The following is a 21,767-nucleotide window of genomic DNA, read 5'->3' on the forward strand; positions in this document are numbered from 1 at the left end:
TGGAAAAAAGGTTAATCCCAGTGTTGAGGCAGAAAAATAAAAGTAAACCTAGAATGTCTTATGGTTTCAGAAAGCAAGAAAACAGTATGTGAAAATGGATGATAATATGTTAAAAAAAAAAAAAAAAAAAAAAAAACACAGGAGCCTGCCCGAAGGAGCCTCCAATGGCCAATGCTGGAAAATTTGAGCAAAATAATAATGATCATCAGTATAGTGTTGGAAATAACCCACAGAATAAAATAAAAATGACCTGTATTTATAAATACATACATAAATGAGGAGGAACAGCTTTTCCTTACAGAATTTAATTAACAAACTCTTACTAGTAAATGTAGGGAAAAAATGACAGAAAATCATCATCTTGGAAATACCACAATAAACTGCAGGCAAGATCCACTAATGGATGCAAAAATTAGCAGCTGAAAGTTTGATGAAAACAGGATATTACCATTGCTCAAAATATTTCCACAAGATTTTAAATCAATTCCAAAGAAGAAACCAGTAACTTTACGATGCAGAAACTTGGCAGACAGACCTTAATCAAGTGATCAAGGTTAACATCACCAACAATAAAACATCAACCTCATGTACTCCCTGACATGATGCAATCAGGACACAGATTCACTTTTATGGTTTTCTTGCCCAAAACTCAAAACTTCAATTAAATTGTGAGAAAACTCAAACATTCCCTACACAAAACAATTGATTAGTATTTACTTAAGGTCATGAAAAGCTAGGAAAGACTGAAGAAAAGTCATAGATCGGAGGAGATGAAAAGGACATAACTGAATGCATTGTGTGAACCTGGATTGGAACCTGGAACAGGAAAAACAACATGAAGAGAAAGATTGGGGAGATCTTCCATTAACAGTATCATTCTGGCATTGATTTCCTGCTCTGATAATTGTATTCTCTTAAAGTTGTTAACTTTAAGAGAAATTGAGTGAAGGGTTTAGCGAACTCTATGATTTTTTAACAGCTTTAGTGATTGATATAAGCCTCTATTCACATATAATCTACCCATTTATAGTGCATAATTCAATGGCTTTTAGTATATATTCATGGAGCTGGACAACAGTCACCACAATTTTAAAACATTTTCATCACCTCCTAAGGAAACTCCATATATTTAACCCCTCAATTCTTCCCTCAACACCCCCAATCCCCAGGCAATCAGAGTCTACTTTGTGTCTCTATAGACTGGCTTATTCTAGACATTTCATGTAAGTGGAATTGTACAAGATGCAATCTTGTGTGATTGGCTTCTTTCATTTGGAATAACGTTTTCAAGTTTCATCCATGTTGTAGTATGCATCAATACTTTCTTTCTCTTTATTGTTTATATTCCACTGTATGGAATACCACATTTTATTTATCCATTCATCACTTGGTGGGTATCTGGGTTTTTCTGCTTTTGGGCTATTATGAATAATGTTGCAATGAACATTTGTATACAGGTTGTTGTATGCACGTATATTTTCACTTCTCTCTCATTTCAGATTTTTTTTTTTTTTTTTGAGACAGAGTCTCATTCTGTCGCCTTGCTCTGTCGCCCAGGCTGGAGTGCAGTAGTGCAGTCTCAGCTCACTGCAAGCTCCACCTCTTGGGTCCATGCCATTCTCCTGCCTCAGCCTCCTGAGTAGCTGGGACTACAGGCACCCGCCACCACGCCTGGCTAATTTTTTTGTATTTTTAGTAGAGACAGGGTTTCACCGTGTTAGCCAGGATGGTCTCGATCTCCTGACCTTGTGATCCACCCACCTCGGCCTCCCAAAGTGCTGGGATTACAGGTGTCAGCCACTGCGCCCGGCTCATTTAATATCGCAGTGGAACTGCTGGATCATAGAGTAACTCTATATTTAATCATCTGAGCAACCACTAGACTGTTTTCTAAAGTTGCTGTGCCATTTTAAATTCCTAACAGCAGCGCATGAGGTTCCAATTTCTCAACATATTCGACAATTGTTACTACCTCTCTTTTATGGATCATCCTAGTGGGGTGTGTAGTAGTCTCTCATTGTGGTTTTGATTTGCATTTCTCCAATGGCTAATGATGAACATCTTTTCATGTGTTCATTGGCCATTCATGTATCTCCTTTGGATAGATGCTTATTCAGATCCTTCATCCATATGTTAATTAAACAATTTGTCTTTATTATTGAGGCTTTTTTTTTTTAATTATACTTTAAGTTCTACGGTACATGTGCACAACGTGCAGGTTTGTTACATATGTATACATGAGCCATGTTGGTGTGCTGCACCCATTAACTCGTCATTTACATTGGGTGTATCTCCTAATGCTATCCCTCCCCCCACCCCTCCCCACAATAGGACCTGGTGTGTGATGTTCCCCTTCCTGTGAGTTGTAACAGGTCTTTGAATATTGTAGATATAGTGCCGTACCAGATAAATGATTTCCAAATAGTTTCCCCCATTCTGTGGCTTGTCTTTTCACTTTCTTCATGATGTCCTTTGAAGTACAAATATTTTAAATTTTGAGGATTGTCCGGTTTATGTATAAAAGTTTATGCTTTTGGTGTCATATGTAAGAAATAATCATTAGTATTCCAAGGTCAAAAACATTTATACCTATTTTCTTCTAAGAATTTTGTAATTGCAGCTGCTACATTTAGGTCTTTGATCCATTTTGAGTTATTTTTTGTATGTGAGGTAGAGGTCAAACTTCATTCTTTTGCATGTGGATATTCAGTTGTCCCAGCATCATTCATTGAAAAGACTATTCTTTCTCTGTTAAACTGTCTTGGCACCCATGTCAAAATTGAATTGAGGTTTATTTCTGGAATCTCAACACCATCTTGTTTATCTATATGTTTATCATTTTGTCATCGCCACACTGTCTTGAGTACAGTAGCTTATACAGTTTACTAGAGCTTACAATGGGGAAGTGAGAGTCCTCCAACTTAAAGTGGGGAAGTGAGAGTCCTCCAACTTTATTCTTCTTCAATAATGTTTTGGGTATTCTCGGTCCCTCAGATTTCCACATGAATTTTAGAATCAGCTTGTAAATTTCTGCAAAGAAGCCAGCTGGGATTTTGGTAGGGGATGCACTGAATCTGTAGACCAATTTGGGGGAATATGGTCATCTTAAAAATATTAATATATCTTCAATTTTATAAATATAAATGTCTTTTCATTTATTTAGGTCTTCTTTAATTTCACTCAGCAATGCTTCATTATTTCAGAGGATAAGCTTTGCACTTCTTTTGTCAAATTCATTCCTATGTATTTTATTTTTTGATATTCTTGTAATTAAAATTTTCTTAATTTCATTTTCAGATCCCTTGTACTAGTTTTGTAACTTTTCGTATGTCTAAAATTATTTTAAAATAAAAAAATTTTAAGGAGGCATGAGCATACCAAATATTTACTGAAGCACATACATTGCAGGTGGGAGTGTAAATATAATCACTTTGGAAAAAATTTAGCATTCTTTGGTAAAATGTAAAATGTTCATAACCTGTGCTCCAACAATTCTATTCCCAGAGAAGCTCTTATATGTGTACCAGCACTGTGTGAAGGATTCAAAAAACTAGAAACATTACAAGTGTACATCAGTAGTAGAATTGTGCTTTTTAAAAGATATGTGATGTATTTATATAGAAGAATACTAACAATCAGTGAAGTGAATGAATTACAGCTACAAACAACAGCAGGAACAACTTCAGGGACATAACATTAAGCATAAAAAATAAATCACAGGAGAATACATAGAATGTAGTTCCACTTAGGTTTAAAGTATATGAAATTAAGCACATATTGTTTAAAAGTTAAGGCATTATGGTAAAACTATAAATAAAAGCGAGGGAATGATAATAAACACAAAATTCAGCGTAATGGTTACCTTTGAAAAGAGAGGGACGTTAGCATCAGGGAGATCCACCAGGGAGGAACAGTTTTCCGTGTTCCTTATTTTGGTGGGTAATGAGTGCTCATTCTATTGTGATTTTTAAAATATCCTTTATAAATGTGATCTATTCAATAATTAAAACTTCTTAAAAAGGGGGAATGTAAATTACCTATCCATGTTTTAGAAACTATTTGAGGACAATAACTCTCCGAAATGCCATCTGACAGATACATCAACAATGAATAGCAACTATTTTAACTTCACATTCTATTTTGACTACTACAGAAATGGAAAGACTAGTGCCATAAATACCTCTTTCCTCTTTAGTTAGATGAATTAGTTGTTAATATTTTGCTACATTTGCTTTTTCTTTGTTACTTTTTATTGTTTTGTTTTTGCAAAATAATTTGGAAATAAGTAACGTATATCATAATACTTTACCCCTAAATCCTTCAATATGCTCTTCCTAAGAGCAAAGGCATTCTCCTATATAACCACAATATCATTATTACATTTATGAAACTGAACCAACATCAGTATAATATTCTTTAATACACAGCCCATATTGGAGTTTCAGTAATTGTCCCAGAGCTGTTTTAATTTTTTATATTTTAGTCAAGTATCCAATTAAGAATTAAGCATGGGTTTTGGAGCTGGGGAGAGTAGGTTTGTTAAAGGACACAAAATTTCAGTTAGACAGGAGGAAAAGTTCAGAGAATTGATTATACAACATGGTAATTATAGTTAATAATATTTTATACTTGAAAATTGCTAAGAGAGTAGATTTTAAATGTTCTTCACCACAAACAAATATTAAGTATGTGAGGTAATGGATATGTTCATTAGTTTGATTTAGCCATTCCATAATGTTTACTTAACACATCATGTTCCATATAAAAATATATATACAATCTTTGTCCATTAAAAAATAAATGAGTTAAGTATCATACTTGGTTGTCATGTCTCTTTATTCTCCATGTTTAAAACAACCAAACAGCCTCCCTGACTTTTCTTTTATCTATTTTTCTTTTTAATCTTTCAAGACGTTATTTTTTAAAACTCAGGCTAATTGTTTTGTAAGATGCCACACCATCTGGATCTGTCTGGAAGCTTCCCTGTGACCAGACTCAGGTTAAACAGTTTTGGCAATTATACCTCATAGGTGACATTGTGTGCTTTTTTGCACATAATGTCAGTTTGTCCCATAACTGGAGATGCCAAATTTTAATTACTTAGTTATGGCAGTGTCTACTGCCAGATCTCTGCATTGTAGAGAGATACTTTTCCCTCTTTGTTAGCTTTTAATCCATAGGATGATACTTTGAGACTTTGTGAATATTTGTTCCCTAATTACTTTTTTTTTTTTTTTTTGAGATGGAGTCTCTCTCTGTCCCCAGGCTGGAGTGCAGTGGCGTGATCTGGGCTCACTGCAACCTCCGCCTCCTGGGTTCAAGTGATTCTCCTGCCTCAGCCTCCCGAGTAGCTGGGACTACAGGCATGCGCCACCATGCCCGGTTAATTTTTGTATTTTTAGTAGAGATGGGGTTTCACCATACTGACCAGGATAGTCTCGACCTCTTGACCTCGTGATCTACCCCCTTGGCCTCCCAAAGTGCTGGGATTACAGGCATGAGCCACTGTGTCCGGCCCCCTAATGACATTTTATTCAATGGCTTTAGTATCCATCTTTGTCATAATCAATAATTACATATTGGTACTACAAAGTGGGGATTTTCTAATTCCATCATGTTTCCTGCATTTATTAACTGGCACTCTTCTGTAGAGAAGGCATTCCCCTAACGTCTCACTTCTCCTGCTCCTTTTATTTTTTAGTACTGCTCTGGACTCATGGGTTTTAAAAAAATTTTCAATAGGTTGCAATCCATTGCTATCATTCCTTGTGATGCTCAAAATTTCCAAATTTAGCCATAAATCCCCTCAAGCAGGCTGCTATGTCCTTTTGGCATGCTCCAATCAATCTTTGCACTTTCTCACTTTCTGGCGCAACAAAATGTTCCAGAAATGTTTCCACCTCAGAGCTGGGACAGTGGGGAATGGTGTTAAGAAGCCCAAACCTAAATGCTCCATGTGCTCACAGATAGGAGTCTGAGACCAGCCTGAGCAACATGGTGAGCTCTTATCTCTAAAAAAATGTTAGCCAGGTGTGGTGACACGTGCCTGTAGTCCCAAATACTTGGGAGGCTGAGGTGGGAGGATCATCTGAGCCTGAGAGTTCGAGGCTGGAATGAGGCATGATCACGCCACTGCACTCCAACCTGGGCAACAGAGTGAGACCCTGTCTTTCAGTGGACAGAAGCATTTTTCTTTTTTCAAATTATGACTTCACCCTTTTATCACCAATTTAAACCTAAAATGAATATTTCTTATTTTCCCATTTCACATTTGAAGTTTCTGTCTTTCATTTGAGAACCCTGGTTTTCAACATTAAACTGAAAGCACTGCCAGGCGCGGTGGCTCATGCCTATAATCCCAGCACTTTGGGAGGCCGAGGTGGGTGGATCACGAGGTCAGGAGATCGAGACCATCCTGGCTAACATGGTGAAACCCCATCTCTACTAAAAATACAAAACAATTAGCTGGGCGCGGTGGCGGGCGCCTGTAGACCCAGCTACTCAGAAGGCTGAGGCAGGAGAATGGCGTGAACCCGGAAGGCGGAGCTTGCAGTGAGCCAAGATCGTGCCACTGCACTCCAGCCCGGGCCACAGAGTGAGACTTCATCTCATAAAAAAAAAAACATTAAACTATTTACCTGTCTGCTCTCTCCTATGACATACACAAAATAGTTTTAAATGTATCAGTAATACTCCCAATAACAAACACTCTAATTAAAATTTAAGATTTCTTTCCAATCTTTTCCCCCATAGGATATGTCACATTAACAACGTACAGTAAGAAAACTGTTAAAAAATTACTTGAATTAATTCTTTTTGCTGTGTGGTTAATGTTGTCAATGTGATATGCAGTTAGGTTCCTTCATTTGTTTGTATTAAATTTTAAGTTTGCCTTTCCCCATTATTTTATTTTTGAATATATAAATCATTTTCAAGGCTCAAAAGTCAAAATTATAGTCATTCCATACCTATCTCTTCCATCCCATAGATAAACTTTTTCATTAGGCCAGGCACAGTGGCTCACACCTGTAATCCCAGCACTTTGGGAGGCCAAGGTGGGTGGGTCACCTGAGGTCAGGAGTTCGAGACCAGCCTGACCAACATGGTGAAACCATGTCTATACTAAACATACAAAAAAATTAGTCAGGCTTGGTGGTGCATGCCTGTAATCCCAGCTACTTGGGAGGCGTAGGCAGGAGAATTGCTTGAACCTGGGAGGTGGACTTTGCCGTAAGCCAAGATTGCGCCATTGTACTCCAGCCTAGGCCACAAGAGCAAAACTCGGTCTGAAAATAAAAAACAAACAGCAAAAAAAAAAAAAAAAAAAAAAAAAAACAAGAATTAAGCATGGCATCAACTGGAAAGGTCGATTCTTTCCCACACAGTGAGAAGATGCTGAATATGCCACAAAGGAGAGTGTGGCCTGAAATTGGGAACATCTGAATGGGTGATTCCAGGATTAGGCAGAGTCCAGGGTATGACGAGGGGGCAGTGGCTGTGGCTATGGTGAAGCAGGGGGCAAATGTGCCTGAGGGTGAGAACGGAAGGTACTGAGAGTTGGGTACTGGCTGGGCCATCCCTCGGATAGCAATGCATGTTCTGGGTTATGCTTGCAAAGAGCAATCTCTTGTGTTTTCTCTACCTCAGGACAGAGTAGTTTCCCAGTACATTCTTCCCGGGCACCTGTTCCCTGTGTCTTAGTCACTGAACAAAAAATACTATCTTTTTTTCTGTTGAAATTTTAAGTGACCAACAAGGGAGTATAAGGTTGGTGAGACCAAAAAAATATGTCTTTATTTTTTTATTAAAATTTTTTTTGTTATTAAAAAAATAAGAAAATGTATTTTCTTATTTTAATTGATATCTTACAGAAGAAAGTTCTGCCACAATAAAATATGTTTTTAGAAACTGAGAATGCCGGCCACGCACAGTGGCTCACTCCTGTAATCCCAGCACTTTGGGAGGCCGAAGTGGGTGGATCCCCTTGAGGTCAGGAGTTCAAGACCAGACTGGCCAACACAGTGAAACCCTGCCTCTACTAAAAGTACAAAAATTAGTTGGGTGTGGTGGCGGGCGTCTGTAATCCTAGTTACTTGGAAGGCTGAGGCAGGAGAATCACTTGAACCGGAAAGGCAGAGGTTGCAGTGAGCTGAGATTGTGCCACTGCCCCGGGCAACAAGAGCGAAACTCCATCTCAAAAAAAAAAAAAAAAAGGAAAGAAAGAAAGAAAGGAAAAGGAAAAGGAAAGAAAGTGGGAATGCCTTCCTCTCTCTCTTCACTTCCCCTGCAATGTCTACTGCTTCCTTAAAACTGCCTTATGTCCATTTGAATAGAGTAATCTATATATCAGCAGACAAATACGTCTCTCTAGCTTTTGTATAATCATGCATGTGTTAAAGTGTCAGATTTGTGTCATTCCCCTGACAGGATAACACTTCCTTGCCTGGATACCTCCAGACCCGTTCCCATTTGCTGGGGCTCTCACCAACACCATTTTATAAGCAGGGAGGTGAAAAACGGGCAGTCACTTCCTGTACTTCTCCCTCCCACCTTGAACTGAAATGGGCTTGCATTTGGATGGCACCAGTACACTAAGTATTCTCATTCACAGAATATGGGGTCCTCTGAATTAGAAGAATCACGCTACAACTTCAGAGTTCTAAAAAAATAACACTAAAACAAAAGGATTTCCTATAGTATAAAAATGCTCCTTCTCCACAGATCACTCCAGCAGTTACAAGCCAACATTAGGCAAACTTAAAAGATGTTAAACCCACTTCATTTTTTTTTTAAACCTTCAAATTCTATGATATTTTGTTTTGTTTTCCTTTTTCCTACTCCCTCCCCTCTTTCCTTCATTTCTTCATCTGAATGTGAGCTGAGGTTTCAAATGCTTCACTTTAGTGCTGGGTCTGCAACAACGTGATGGTTTCTATTTTCATCCTTTTACTTTCAGCCATGCAGGCACTGCCAAGGATGTGCCCTTTCTGCATACTCTGGCAGCTCTTCCCTGCCTGGGTGCTTTTCCTGGCAGGCTCTGCTGGAACGCTTTCTTTAGTAAAGGAGGCAAATGCAACCAGGACACAGAGACCTTGGACACTGTTTCTCCTTCTGCCCATCTCTTTCACCTTCTAGCCCTCCATTCAAACATCAATTGAGCACCTGCTGGTGCCAGGCCCAAGAGAGGCATGAAATGAGGCACTAGGCCTGCAACAATAAAAAAACTGTCCTTGGGCCGGGCGCGGTGGCTCACACCTGTAATCCCAGCACTTTGGGAGGCCGAGGCGGGCGGATCACCTGAGGTTGGAAGTTAGAGACCAGCCTGACCAACATGGAGAAACCCCATCTCTACTAAAAATACAAAAAAATTAGCCGGGCATGGTGGCGCATGCCTGTAATCCAGGCTACTCGGGAGGGTGAGGCAGGAGAATCGCTTGAACCTGGGAGGTGGAGGTTGCGGTGAGCCAAGATGGCACCATTGCACTCCAGCCTGGGCAACAAGAGTGAAACTTGGTCTCAAATAAAGAAAAAACAAAACAAAAAACTAAAAACAAAAAACAAAAACAAACTGTCCTTGCTCTTAAGGTACTACCTTCTGTGGCCTCAGGCAAACTAGGCTCTTCTCAATTCACATGACGACATATGAGGAAACTAAGTCAGATGATTTCTCAAAAACTTTGTTTTAATACCTATGATTTTAAAGAGTTATTTTATGGATAATCTCCTGCTACTTATTCTACCTGGAACAATTTCTCCTCCATACATTTTAACATGCTTCTAGTCCTTTCTCTTCTATCAATTTGTATGTGTTCCAAGAATATGAAGGTATTTAAATATCAAAACAAATACTTCTTTGGTCAAATTCTTTGGTCAAATAATTGGTCAAATTCTGGTACCTTTTTGAGAGGTGACAATCTTAAAATACTCACTTTAGAAAAATCTGAGGGCATTGAGAAGAGAAAGCAAAGAACCTGTACAATTTCTTCATCTGTCAAAAATGCAAGGCTTTATTTAGGAGCTTGCATTTATTAGGAAAGGTGAAAGTGCAGGTCACTGAAAGGTTATTTCAGGAAAAGGCTCTGCTAGATGATTTCGTCACTTCAAACAGCTGCCATGATGTGTTTGCTCAAGCACAATTTGGGATATCAGATCACAAACAGGGAGGCCACAGATGGCAACTGGTACAAGTAAACTACCTAAAAGACAAGTCCCTTCCTCCATGTTATGAAAGAAAAAAAATAACAAAAAATCTGGCTACTGCTTGGTGTGACCAAAAAATAAATGCAGAAACAAGCCAGTAGCTGAGAGATAAAACTCACTGTGGTTTTTGGGAGAGCTGTGAGAGAAGGCATTTGACCTTTTCCAGCTCATCACCTACAGGTCGATATTTCCAATAAGTCATTTTGTAACTTGTCATTCCAAAACTGAGAGTCCAAAAAGAAGACGGCACTGTCAACCAGGCACTTGGGCCTCCAGAGGACATGGACAAAACTTCACATGTCAGTCACAGCCACCAAGAGGGGTTAAAGAGATAGAAACAGGGAAAAATGTACTGTCAGTCAGCTCATTTGACCTCTGGAACATGAGGCCTTCTTTCAAAACTTTTAATTTTAAATTTTGTGAGTACACAATAGGAGTATATATTCATGGAGTATATGAGAAAATTTGATACACGCATGGAATGTGTAATAATCACATCAGGGTAAATGGGGTATCCATCCCCTGAAGCATTTATCCTTTGTGTTACAAACAATCCAATTACAATACTCTTTTAGTTATTTTTAAAAGTACAATCAAGCAAGATTTCTTATCGAGCCATGCTACTCAAAGTGTGGCCTTCTGACACTGGCATCCCTAGAAGCTTGTTCGAAACGCAGAATCCAGGCTGGGTGTGGTGGCTCCCGCCTGGAATCCCAGCACTTTGGGAGGCTGAGGCTGGTGTGTCACTTGAGGTCAAGAGTTCGAGACCAGCCTGGCCAATATAGTGAAACCCTGTCTCTACTAAAAATACAAAAACTGGGAGCGGTGGCACACACCTGTAATCCCAGCTACTCAGAAGAGGCTGAGGCAGGAGAATTGCCTGAACCCAGAGGGTGGAGGTTGCAGTGAGCCAGGATCGTACCACTGCAGTCCTGCCTGGGCAACAGAGTGAGACTATGTCTCAAAAGAAAAAAAAAAAAAAAAAGGAAAAAAAAAACAAATGCAGAATCCGGAGCACAACCCAGACCCACTGAAGTGGAATCTGCATTTTAGCAACATCCCCGCATGATCTGTATGTAGGATAAAATTTGAGAGGCACAGAATGACAGGTATGAACATATAAACCACATTTTAAGCGCTTCTGGATTTTTCTGCTTCCTATCTGTTTTTAAATATATTGAAAGTAAAATCATTTTTTTTTTGGCAGGGGGGACAGGGTCTCACTCTGTCACTCAGACTGGATTGCAGTGTCTCGGTTCACCACAACCTCCGCCTCCTGGGTTCAAGTGAGTCTCCTGCCTCAGCCTCCCAAGTAGCTGGGATAACAGGCATGTGCCACTACCACCTGGCTAATTTTTGTAGTTTTAGTAGAGATGGGGTTTCACCATGTTGGCCAGGCTGGTCTTGAACTCCTGACCTCAAATGATCCACCCAACTCAGCCTCCCAAAGTGCTGGGATAACAGGCGTGAGCCACTGCCCCCGGCCGAAAGTAAAATTCTTTACTCTGGCAAAAACAGTCATCTTCCAGATCTAAAATCTGCTTGTGAGGGGGGTGTGTGTGTGTGTGTGTGTGTGTGTGTGTGTGTTCCTCAGCTAAGGTAATCAGAAGCAACTTGACATTTATAATTTCCTTTTCAAACCTAGTTTACAAAGGCAAGCATTTTACAGCTGTCCCAAGTTTCTAAATTCCTTATAACTTCTTGTAATTCTAATCAAATTTTATTTTTGAAAAGGGTTATTATTTACCACAGAGTTGTAACATTTTTTTTTTAAGACTTGTAAAATTTTTGCTCTCTACCTTTTCTGGGAAAAATATTTTTTTCTTTATACTTAAAGTTATTAGGAGTAACGCTAACCTTTTTTTCTTAAAGAATGTCATAGATGACATGGGGGATGGTGTTCCCGTTTCCAGGTTGCAGATGTGCTGGTGACGTGCTAAATGGCCAAGAATCCACCTATGCAAATGAGGCCTGCATGTGGGAGGAGCTCAGGTGGCACAGACGCCATCAACTCATGCAGGGCCATCCTTGCCTTGAGAAAATTTCTCTTCATCAATAAATGACCAGATTCTAGTCCCACAGATTACATCATGAACTTAACGATATCTGGCAAACATGCACAGCCATTTACCCTTGACCTTGAGGGAAAAAGGACAGAGTACTTTGAGGGAAAACTTCAGATAAACCCAAAATAACAAAGTGCTTTTATGATTTTTATTACTGAAGAAGGTTTTAAGCATCCTATAAAAGTTTGGATTAAGCAAAAGAGGCAACGGGATCTGAAGCTGGATCTAGGTGGGCTCCTCTTTGAAAGTTCACTCTTACCTGATTGTCGAATCCGTTGAAGAGTTTGCTGAACCAACACCTCCGATCTGGGGACAATGATGATGAAGTCGACTTTGCTGAAGTGACCGAGGTCCAGGCTCTGGCTGCCACTGTCCGCTATAGCGCACACCTGGGATAAGAGTTTTCTGGCAACTGTTAGCTGCGGTTGATAAATTTGGAAGGTTTCGTTATCTAAATCTAAAATTTAAAAAGAAGTCATAAGAACAAGGTTAATTTACTTCCATAATGGCCACTGTGAATCTCTATGAGGACACATACCACACAGACAGTAATGTAATACACTCTCACTAAGAATTCTCACCTGCTATTTGCACTCTCTATTGAGTTTTAATAGATTTGCCTATTTTTCCTGAAACGCGGATGAGAGGATGTGCTCAGGAGTGGATGTGGCAGTTTTGCAAATGTATTATTTTAAAATTGATTGATTATCTCACAAATGCCTAATTCAATACCCTTATCCCAACCCAGAAGTGGAGGAGACAGACTACACTCTCGCAGCTGGAGCCAGCACTCATCTCTGAAAAGGGGAACATTTCCGGTTTTCTTTAGAAATATCAGCACAGGCCAGTGTCCCAGACCCGACCCAGTCCAAGGAAAGAGGAGGTGCCATAATGAACATAATGCCGAGTCCCCCTGAGCTTTTCTGGATGGCATTACAGTAAACATTTCCTCTTCAGCAAGTCAGTTGCAACATGGTCAGAAATTCCCTTCCCAGGGACTACATAACGTGGGTCATGGAGACACGACCTTCACCTTTCTTCCCACTCAACTCACTTTGCCAGTGCTGTGACCTGGCAGGTCTAGGTGGTTGTGGCCAGCTCCAGTGCTGATGCCTGGACTATCTGAAGACACCTGACTCATGACATAGCCAGCTGGCCACTCAGCAGGTGACGTATTACAAAAACATTTCCCAGATACTCTAAGCAGGTCAGTAGCTTTTTATTGCAAGTATAATCAAGCAATCAATCTTTCTTATACATGCATGCACATCCACGCACACAATGAAACAAGTTTAGTCAGCTAAACGCGCAAGCAGGCAACATCCAATGCTTCTTTAAAGCGCTGGTTATTATCAGGAACACATGTGGCAGTTTAACTGCAACAGGGCCTAATTAACCTGTGCTAATTAATGTTTTCTAAAATCAAATGCAGCCGAGGCAAAGACAGCCTGTCAACATAGCCCAGTTACCATGGACACTGACAGCAAGTGGAGATTTATACGGACGGTCTCCCTAGTGGTTGAGAGAACCCAATGGAAAAGCCCAAACATGCAACTTTAAATAGAAGCCCAAACAGTCTTTGTACCACAGACTACTAACCAAAATATGTCTTTTAATACAGCTAGGCTGTCATTTCGAAAACATCTTTAAACAAGATTTTTTAAACAGGGAACCAAGAATGTACTTGGGAATCTGTAAGTCCTCTGAGAATGTTTAAATTCTAAATGTGTTAATAATTCAAAACAGTTAACATAAACACATTTTAGACCATCTGGATGATCACTTTATTACCAAATACCATTGAGAAGTCAAAACATTTTATTGCCTGTATTTGCATTTGTTTTTACAACAGAGCTGACTGCCAAACCATGCTACTTTTATTGCCTGAGACAATCCTAATATATAAATGATACATTCCTATCAAGTGGGGGCCAAGTGGCTGTCAGCAGCAGCTTATAAGGGTCTGTCTCCTATCTATCCTTTCTCCTGTTCTTTTTTCTGTTCTGTCCTATGTCATCCCTGTCAATCAGTGAACTGGGGAAGGACTCTGAACCCAAACGAATCCAGTCTAACGATCAGACTCCTCATCCCTGACACTCCTGCTCTGAGCCCCTGAAGCTTGTTGTAGGGCAGATGACATGTTGGTAGCGCTGTTCTATCTGCCAAGAAACCCTCACTATCCCTGAGACAATGTGTGTTTTACAAGTCAGAGAGTAAGTGAAGGAGCAGGAGCTAGGGGCCCTGCACTGCCTGTAGTGTGACTCTTTCAGACAGTTTCTTGAAGTCCTCTGGGCACAGCTGGTGGAGGAAAATGGGCCAATGTCCTGGAATCTTTCAGAAAAAAAAGAGAGAGTGCTTAAGATAAAGTCTTTGACTTGGATTTTCATTCCAGAAGACTTTTACTAGGAACAAGGCCTTTGATCCAGGCCACATGGGAAAGCATTTTTAATTTGAACCAGGTTTATCATGTAGACAATCAGGAAAAGGCTGTTGTGGTCTATGACTTGAAGAATCCTCAAAACCCTTAGAATGACTTAGTTTTTACAACGTCTGTCCTAAGGACTGACTTCCGTCTTTCAGTCTGAGATGACATTACCCAGGTTTTGTGTGGGAATCATAGCAGCAGCCTCCTGGGGTGACACACATTCATTCAGGTCTCCATTGAAAGGGGTAACCACACTGTCTCCTCTTCTTTGTTGCATTTTTTCCAGCAGCTTGTCTAGGTCATCGCCTATTACAAAATAAAGTAGAGATAAGAAGGTTACGAGGAAGGATATGTTTGTTTTATTAACTGCCTGAGTTGGGCAGTCAGGCTGTTCTCAGTAGATTTGTTGGTCAGCCAGAAATGCATATCAGCATTTACACTTGGCCATCTTTATAGTATACTGGTGTCTCTATAGCAAGAACTACTCTCATTGATATAGTGCTTATAATTTACATGCTTTCACATGTTGTATCTCGACCTCCCTAATACTCAAAAGCAGGCAGAATGGGATTAGAAAACTGAGTTCCAGGCTGGGCGCAGTGGCTCATGCCTGTAATCCCAGCACTTTAGAAGGCACAGGAGGATCACTTGAGGCCAGGGGCTGGAGTCCAGTCTGGGCAACAAAGGGAGACCCAGTCTCTACAAAAAATTAAAAAATTAGCCAGGCATGGTGGTACATGCCTGTAGTTCCAGCTGCTTGGGAGGCTGAGGTGGGAGAATCGCTTGAGCCTATGAAGGGGGGTGGTGTCAAGCAGTGAGCTATGATCATGCACTCCAGCCTGGGCAATAGAGTGAGACACTGTCAAAAAAAAAAAAGGAAGAAAGGAAGGAAAGGAGGGAGGGAGGGAGGAGGGAAGGAAAGAAAGGGAAGAAAGGGAAGGAAGGAACAAATGAACAAACCGAGTTCCAGGGAGAGAGAAACTCTCCCAAGGTCACTCAGTGAGGTTGTGGCTGAGCTGAGACTTTTGAATCTGGTACCAATGTGCCTTCCTCTAGACTCCCTTACTGCTTCCTGTGGTGTCAGTGACAAAATACTTAAGATAAACCATTTCAAATGAAAGATCAGCTGGCCAGCTTGAGCTCCACACTCATCTTGACAAGCTAAGATTTAAATTCAGAAAATCACACAACTAGGGGCTGGCAGTGTTGCCAGATCTTACAACCACTCACCTAATGATGTGGTTTTGAAATGTGATGCCAGGAAACTGACCTTTCCTGTGATAAGCTCATAACTAATTTCTTTCAAAAACTCACTTGTGGTGAGCATGCTCTCTGCCAGAGCTCGGGACTGGTGCTGACCTGCAGGATGGAGGGGAGAAGAGAAAACTCATCAACAGAACAAATGTTGCTGGAACATTACTTATAATGGCAATAACTGGAAACAATCAAAGGATGTCACCATAGGGACTTAGGTTGAGAAAATTATGACACACCAAAAGGTGTGGACAATTATACAGCACTTGAAATATCAATTCTGACTCTAGACAGAAACAGAAATGTTTATAATACAGATGATCAAGGAAAAAAAAATGATGTACCTTATGTTTGTAACTGAAAATATGCACATGTTTGTGTTTAATGATTAAGGAAGGTCCCTGTCCCCAGCCAGGGGCTGTGGGTAACACCACAGCTGCCCCAGGGCTGGCCAATTGGGCAGATGTTCAGGGGCTGAGAACATGTGGGAAAAACAGACTAGGGAAGAGTATGAAAAACCTTATAAAAATTGTGCTTGCATGGTTATAGTGAATATTTGCCTTAAAAATATAAACATGCTTTTAACAAAAATGAAAAAATATTAATGTATCACACTGATGAAGCTTTCTGGAAATACATGTAGCACAGAAAAATGGGCAGACAGGTTTTGTCAAAGTGAGGGGACTTTCTTAGCTTCTTTGCTCAAAAGTGGTGAGAGCCATTCACTACAGAGAGGAGAGAAGCAAAATGTAGTCCAAATGGCTACCCAGGAGGGTGCCTGACAGAAAATTTGCACAGTGCAAAACAAACAAACAAAAATCCCCTTCCACCCCCCAGTTTTGTAGTGTACCAACTTTCTGAATCTTTTCTTTAGAGTCGATGTTACAATATTAAATAGACTCTTCAGTGAGAAGGGGGATATATGAGCTACTTTTCTGGCAAATTCGATTAATTGGCTTAGGCCACCTGTGGCACTGGCTTTATCACATGCTAGAGTAGTAACATTTCCAAAATCTTTAAAGGACAGCAGTTACATGAGACAGGGGTATCTGTTACTAGGGAGAGCTTTGAAATAATGCTCCCACAACCAGCTGACAGGGGCACCAGCCAAACTGAGGGCCACACAAAACCTGATCTGAGAAGGAAAGGGAAAGTTAAAATTAGGAAGATGAGCCCAAGCTCCAGCAATTAATCAGAGTTGACTATGTGGATGCCCGAAACACACAACACACATTTTTAAATGGACAAATGGTCGAATGAATTGATTAAACAAATAAAAACCAAAAAAGTTACTCACCTAACACTACCACACAAAATTCATTTCCTCTGATTTTCGATGCACAAATTGCCACCACATAATCTGGTAGCCTTTGATAGTGTCTCATTTCACTGAGAGTCCTTAAGGTCTCTGAAATGCCCTCCGCCAAAGAGTTCTGGGTCACAATCACATGAACCAAGTCTTGAGATACGCTGGCAATTAATCTAGCAAGCCAGGGGAGTTGTCCTGGTGACACAGGGACACACTGAGCACCTATCTGCAGGGCTCTTTCTCTCAGAGTAAATTCTTGCATAGCTTTCAGCATAATTTGCTCAAATTCTTCCCTGAGAGGTACCTGATCAGGACCTATATAGAAGAGAATTACAGCTGGAATTTAAAGAATCATAGGTAGAAGAGAGACATACACCCATGTGCTATCCTGCAGTACTTCTCATCCCATCATACATACTCCAACTAGAAAATAACCTCTTTTTCTTGGAGTGGTGACAAGTAGAGTCCTACTAATCACTTCCTGTTGTGAAATTATTTTTCTTTCTGCCTCAATTTTTGTGAAAAACCAGGCTTCTGTTTTTCCGTATTCCTGATTTTTAAAAGAGGATGTACTAAGCGAAACCATTAATTCCACGGTATGCCCTAGGAGCTGGTCCTTGCACGTGGCATATTTCTTGACCTATTAAGCTTAGCATTATGGAAATTGTTAATGACTAATGAAAAAAGAAGCCTGGCTGGGCACAGTGGCTCACACCTGTAATCCCAGCTCCTTGGGAGGCTGAGGCGGGCGGATCATGAGGTCAGGAGATCGAGACCATCCTGGCTAATACAGTGAAACCCCGCCTCTACTAATACAAAAAATTAGCTGGGCGCAGAGGCAGGCGCCTGTAGTCCCAGCTACTCGGGAGGCTGAGGCAGGAGAACGGCGTGAACCCTGGAGGTGGAGATTGCAGTGAGCCGAGTTCGCGCCACTGCACTCCAGCCTGGGCGACAGAGCGAGACTCTGTCTCAAAAAAAAAAAAAAAAAAAAAAAAAAAAAAAAAAAGAAAGAAAGAAAAGAAAAGAAAAGAAAAAAGCCAACCTATTGGTATATATAACCAATTTTAAGTTTCATTCAGTTCTCATTTTATTCATAGGCATTTTTGAAAACATTTTAATGTATTGCCTCTAAGCCTAAATTTGAGAATACTGTGCATCAGGAAATGAAGTTTAATTATTTTTCACTCCCAAGTTATATTGAAGGCAGCCTCACACTTTTCCCAGATAGAGAACGCTTTCATGATCTAGTTATTCCCCAGCATTCTGGACTGTTAAATATGCCATTTGGCCCTTTTCTCCAACCAGTTGGGGCTAAACTTATACTGCTGACCTGTGGCCCCTGGAATCAGGGGGATTTTGTTTCTTACTCTCTTTAGAAACTCAACGTTTTTAGAACAAAATAAGCAAGTCAATGTTTGGTATCCAACTGACACAAATGAACTAAGATTTCAACATTTAGTTTAAATTGAAAGCAGTGAGAATATAGTCACTCCCTCTATTCAATCATTTATTTTGCTGTGTGAACCCAAGATTTGAAACTCAGGCTCTCATAAACCAGCTCAGACACCTCAGTGTCTGTGATCTGAGACCAAGCAACAGCCCCAGAACCCACTGCTAAAAGCCCCTTATGGAAGAACAAGGGGGTGATGGACTGGACGGACTTCTGCATGAGAAGGAGTCAGGAGTTTGAGACCAGCCTGGCCAACATGGTGAAACCCTGTCTCTACTAAAAATACAAAAATTAGCAGGGCATGGTGGCTCATGCCTGTAGTCCCAGCTACTTGGGAGGCTGAGGCATGAGAATTGCTTGAACATGGGAGGTGGTGGTTGCAGTGAGTCAAGATCGCACCACTGCACTCCAGTCTGGGAAACAGAGTGAGACTCGGTCTCAAAACAAACAAACAAAACTGAAAAAGAGTGCTAGAGTGATTTGCTTGGTTGGCTATAATATCACTCTATGAAGCCTGGTTTTACTAATTCTGAGTGCATTTAGAAGTTGGCTTTGGATCTTAGAACACAGTCTACAATCTAATTTCAGTATGTAGCAATTAAAATTATGTCATCAAATGAGCTGTGGACCCAGGTGAGTTTTATAATTGTATTACCTTTCAATAAGCATCATTAGCAAGTCCTAGGTTTATCATGAAAGTAGTTCTCATGGGAAATTGGTGCCGTGTAAATTTCAAAAGGCCATGTCAAAGCAGAGCCCACGTCAAGTCAGCCTCTCAGGGCACAAAGAGTTCTAGTCAAGATTGCTAGTTAATGCACCAAAGACTGCATATGCCCTAATAAAGCTTTTTTTTTCTTTTAAAGTTATTTAGTCCAGTGTTTTTATTATCTCCTAACACTGAAGTATTTTTATTTTCTAGAATTAAAAAATTTCACGAGTGCATACAAATATTTTTACGTTTAATTTTACATCTCAAATATATTTTTTTCTTTTTTTTTTTGAGACGGAGTTTCACTCTTGTTGCCCAGGCTGGAGTGCAATGGCGTGATCTCAGCTCACTGCAACCTCCGCCTCCCGGGTTCAAGCAATTCTCCTGCCTCAGCCTCCCGAGTAGCTGGGATTACAGACATGCACCACCACACCTGGCTAATTTTGTATTTTCAGTAGAGGTGGGGTTTCTCCATGTTGGTCAGGCTGGTCTCGAACTCCCCACCTCAGGTGATCCGCCCACCTCGGCCTCCCAAAGTGCTGGGATTATGGGCATGAGCCACTGCACCCGGCCACATCTCAAATATTTTTCTAAGTAAATCAGTGGCTTGAAGTCCTAGAGTGAGTGTATAATTAGATGGCCTACTGCCATTTGCAAAATAAAGGACATTTCGATGTAAATGCTGCTGAGCCACTCTAGTATTGTCAGGGTACCTGCATACACCCACTTTGGGGCTTAGGAGGATATATCAGATAGAGGAAGTGAAGGGTTCATGACCTACATATCCCCCTTACTATAACTTAGAGACCTTCCAGGGAGGTCCACAGTTATGACCTCAATGATGGAAAGCATGATGGGACTCCATCAAAGGGGTGTAGCTGGAGAAGAAAGAAAATGGGTGTAGGGCCAGTGGATAAACAAGATAAGAAGGCTAAATGGGGCCGGGCGCGGTGGCTCAAGCCTGTAATCCTAGCACTTTGGGAGGCCGAGACGGGCGGATCACGAGGTCAGGAGATCGAGACCATCCTGGCTAACACGGTGAAACCCCGTCTCTACTAAAAATACAAAAAAAAAATTAGCCGGGCGAGGTGGCGGCGCCTGTAGTCCCAGCTACTCGGGAGGCTGAGGCCGGAGAATGGCGGGAACCCGGGAGGCGGAGCTTGCAGTGAGCTGAGATCCGGCCACTGCTGCACTCCAGCCCCGGCGACAGAGCGAGACTCCTCCGTCTCAACAAAAAAAAAAAAAAAAAAAAAAAAAAAAAAAAAAAAAAAAAAAAAAAAAAAAGAAGGCTAAATGGAAAACTGGAAAATAATTGTTTAAGGCAATGGCTGTGTTTGCATTCCAGATGGTAGGTGCACTTTCAGAAAGGAGGCCTAGCCAAGCTCCCCAGGGAAGGGGTGCTCAAGGTACAACCCTTTAACGTTTTGCCTACCTTAACTACTTTGGAGACCTCTGGAGCATCATGAGACTGGACACTAGGTGGTGCAATTCATCTCCTCTAGGACCCAAAGAAGCAAAGAGGAAAGGAAAGGAGTAGAAAAGAAATGAAGGAGAGGAAAGGGAAAAGTTACAGAGAATGCGGATAAAGGGAAAGAATATTAGAAGTGAAAGAAGAAAAATAAGAGATAGGAGGATAAACGTGAGAAAGAAAGAAAAAGTACATCACAAAAAAACCTCAAAAGTAGTCACTAGCAAATGATTATGGAAAATGACTTACCCAGCCGCACAAGATACTGTATCGTCAGAAGAATCATGTTTTCCACGCTCAGAAATTGGCTGCCAGTCAACCCTAATTGTTCCAAATCTTTGTTTTCCAACTGTGGAATCTTGTAGCAATTCACCAGCAGAGGACTCACAACAATGTCACCAACATTTCCATAGAAATAGGGTAAAGTGCCATAGCCTGTCCCAATAGAAGCAGGTTAGTGCAGTTCAACATTTCTTTTTATGGTCCAACCAGGTACGCTTGCTCAACTAGGATGAAAGATGCTTAACAAAATTCCCTGCCCTCTGAGATAGCTATCAAACAAATCACTCAAATATATCAATCCTAAGGAATTCACTTGGATGCTCCACATTCTATCCTTATATTAAATTAAATGAACAGGAAACAAAATACAGTTGGCCCTCTGTATCTGTGGGTTCCACGTTCAATCAACCGTGGACTGAAATAGTCAGGGGGAAAAAATTCCACAAAGTTCCAAGAAGTGAAACTTGAACTTGCTGTGTGTGGGCTGAGTAGTATGCTGAATTCACGTGAATGACATGATGTGTAGGCACTGTTATAAGTATTACAAGCAATGGAGAGGTGGTTTAATGTATATGGGAGGATGTGCATAGGTTATATGCAATTA

General features: G+C 40.7%; 1 protein-coding gene across 4 annotated transcripts in view; it reads right to left on the reverse strand.

Annotated features, from left to right (window-relative positions):
• GREB1L (GREB1 like retinoic acid receptor coactivator) overlaps window positions 1-21,767 on the reverse strand; it is a 296,235-nt gene that overhangs the window by 57,656 nt on the left and 216,812 nt on the right. For 3 of the 4 annotated variants that reach the window (XM_001088999.4, XM_015121640.3, XM_015121638.3), the window contains 5 exons: window positions 21,131-21,316; window positions 17,243-17,569; window positions 15,922-16,050; window positions 14,863-14,997; window positions 12,526-12,723 (listed from right to left, as the gene is read on the reverse strand). In XM_001088999.4, coding sequence (XP_001088999.4) covers window positions 12,526-12,723; window positions 14,863-14,997; window positions 15,922-16,050; window positions 17,243-17,569; window positions 21,131-21,316 — 975 coding nt within the window. The remainder of the gene's footprint in view (window positions 1-12,525; window positions 12,724-14,862; window positions 14,998-15,921; window positions 16,051-17,242; window positions 17,570-21,130; window positions 21,317-21,767) is intronic. The other variant, XM_015121639.3, reaches the window with a different exon arrangement.

This window comes from Macaca mulatta, chromosome 18, assembly GCF_049350105.2.
Source record: "Macaca mulatta isolate MMU2019108-1 chromosome 18, T2T-MMU8v2.0, whole genome shotgun sequence".
In the NCBI taxonomy this organism is placed as follows: Eukaryota; Metazoa; Chordata; class Mammalia; order Primates; family Cercopithecidae; genus Macaca; species Macaca mulatta.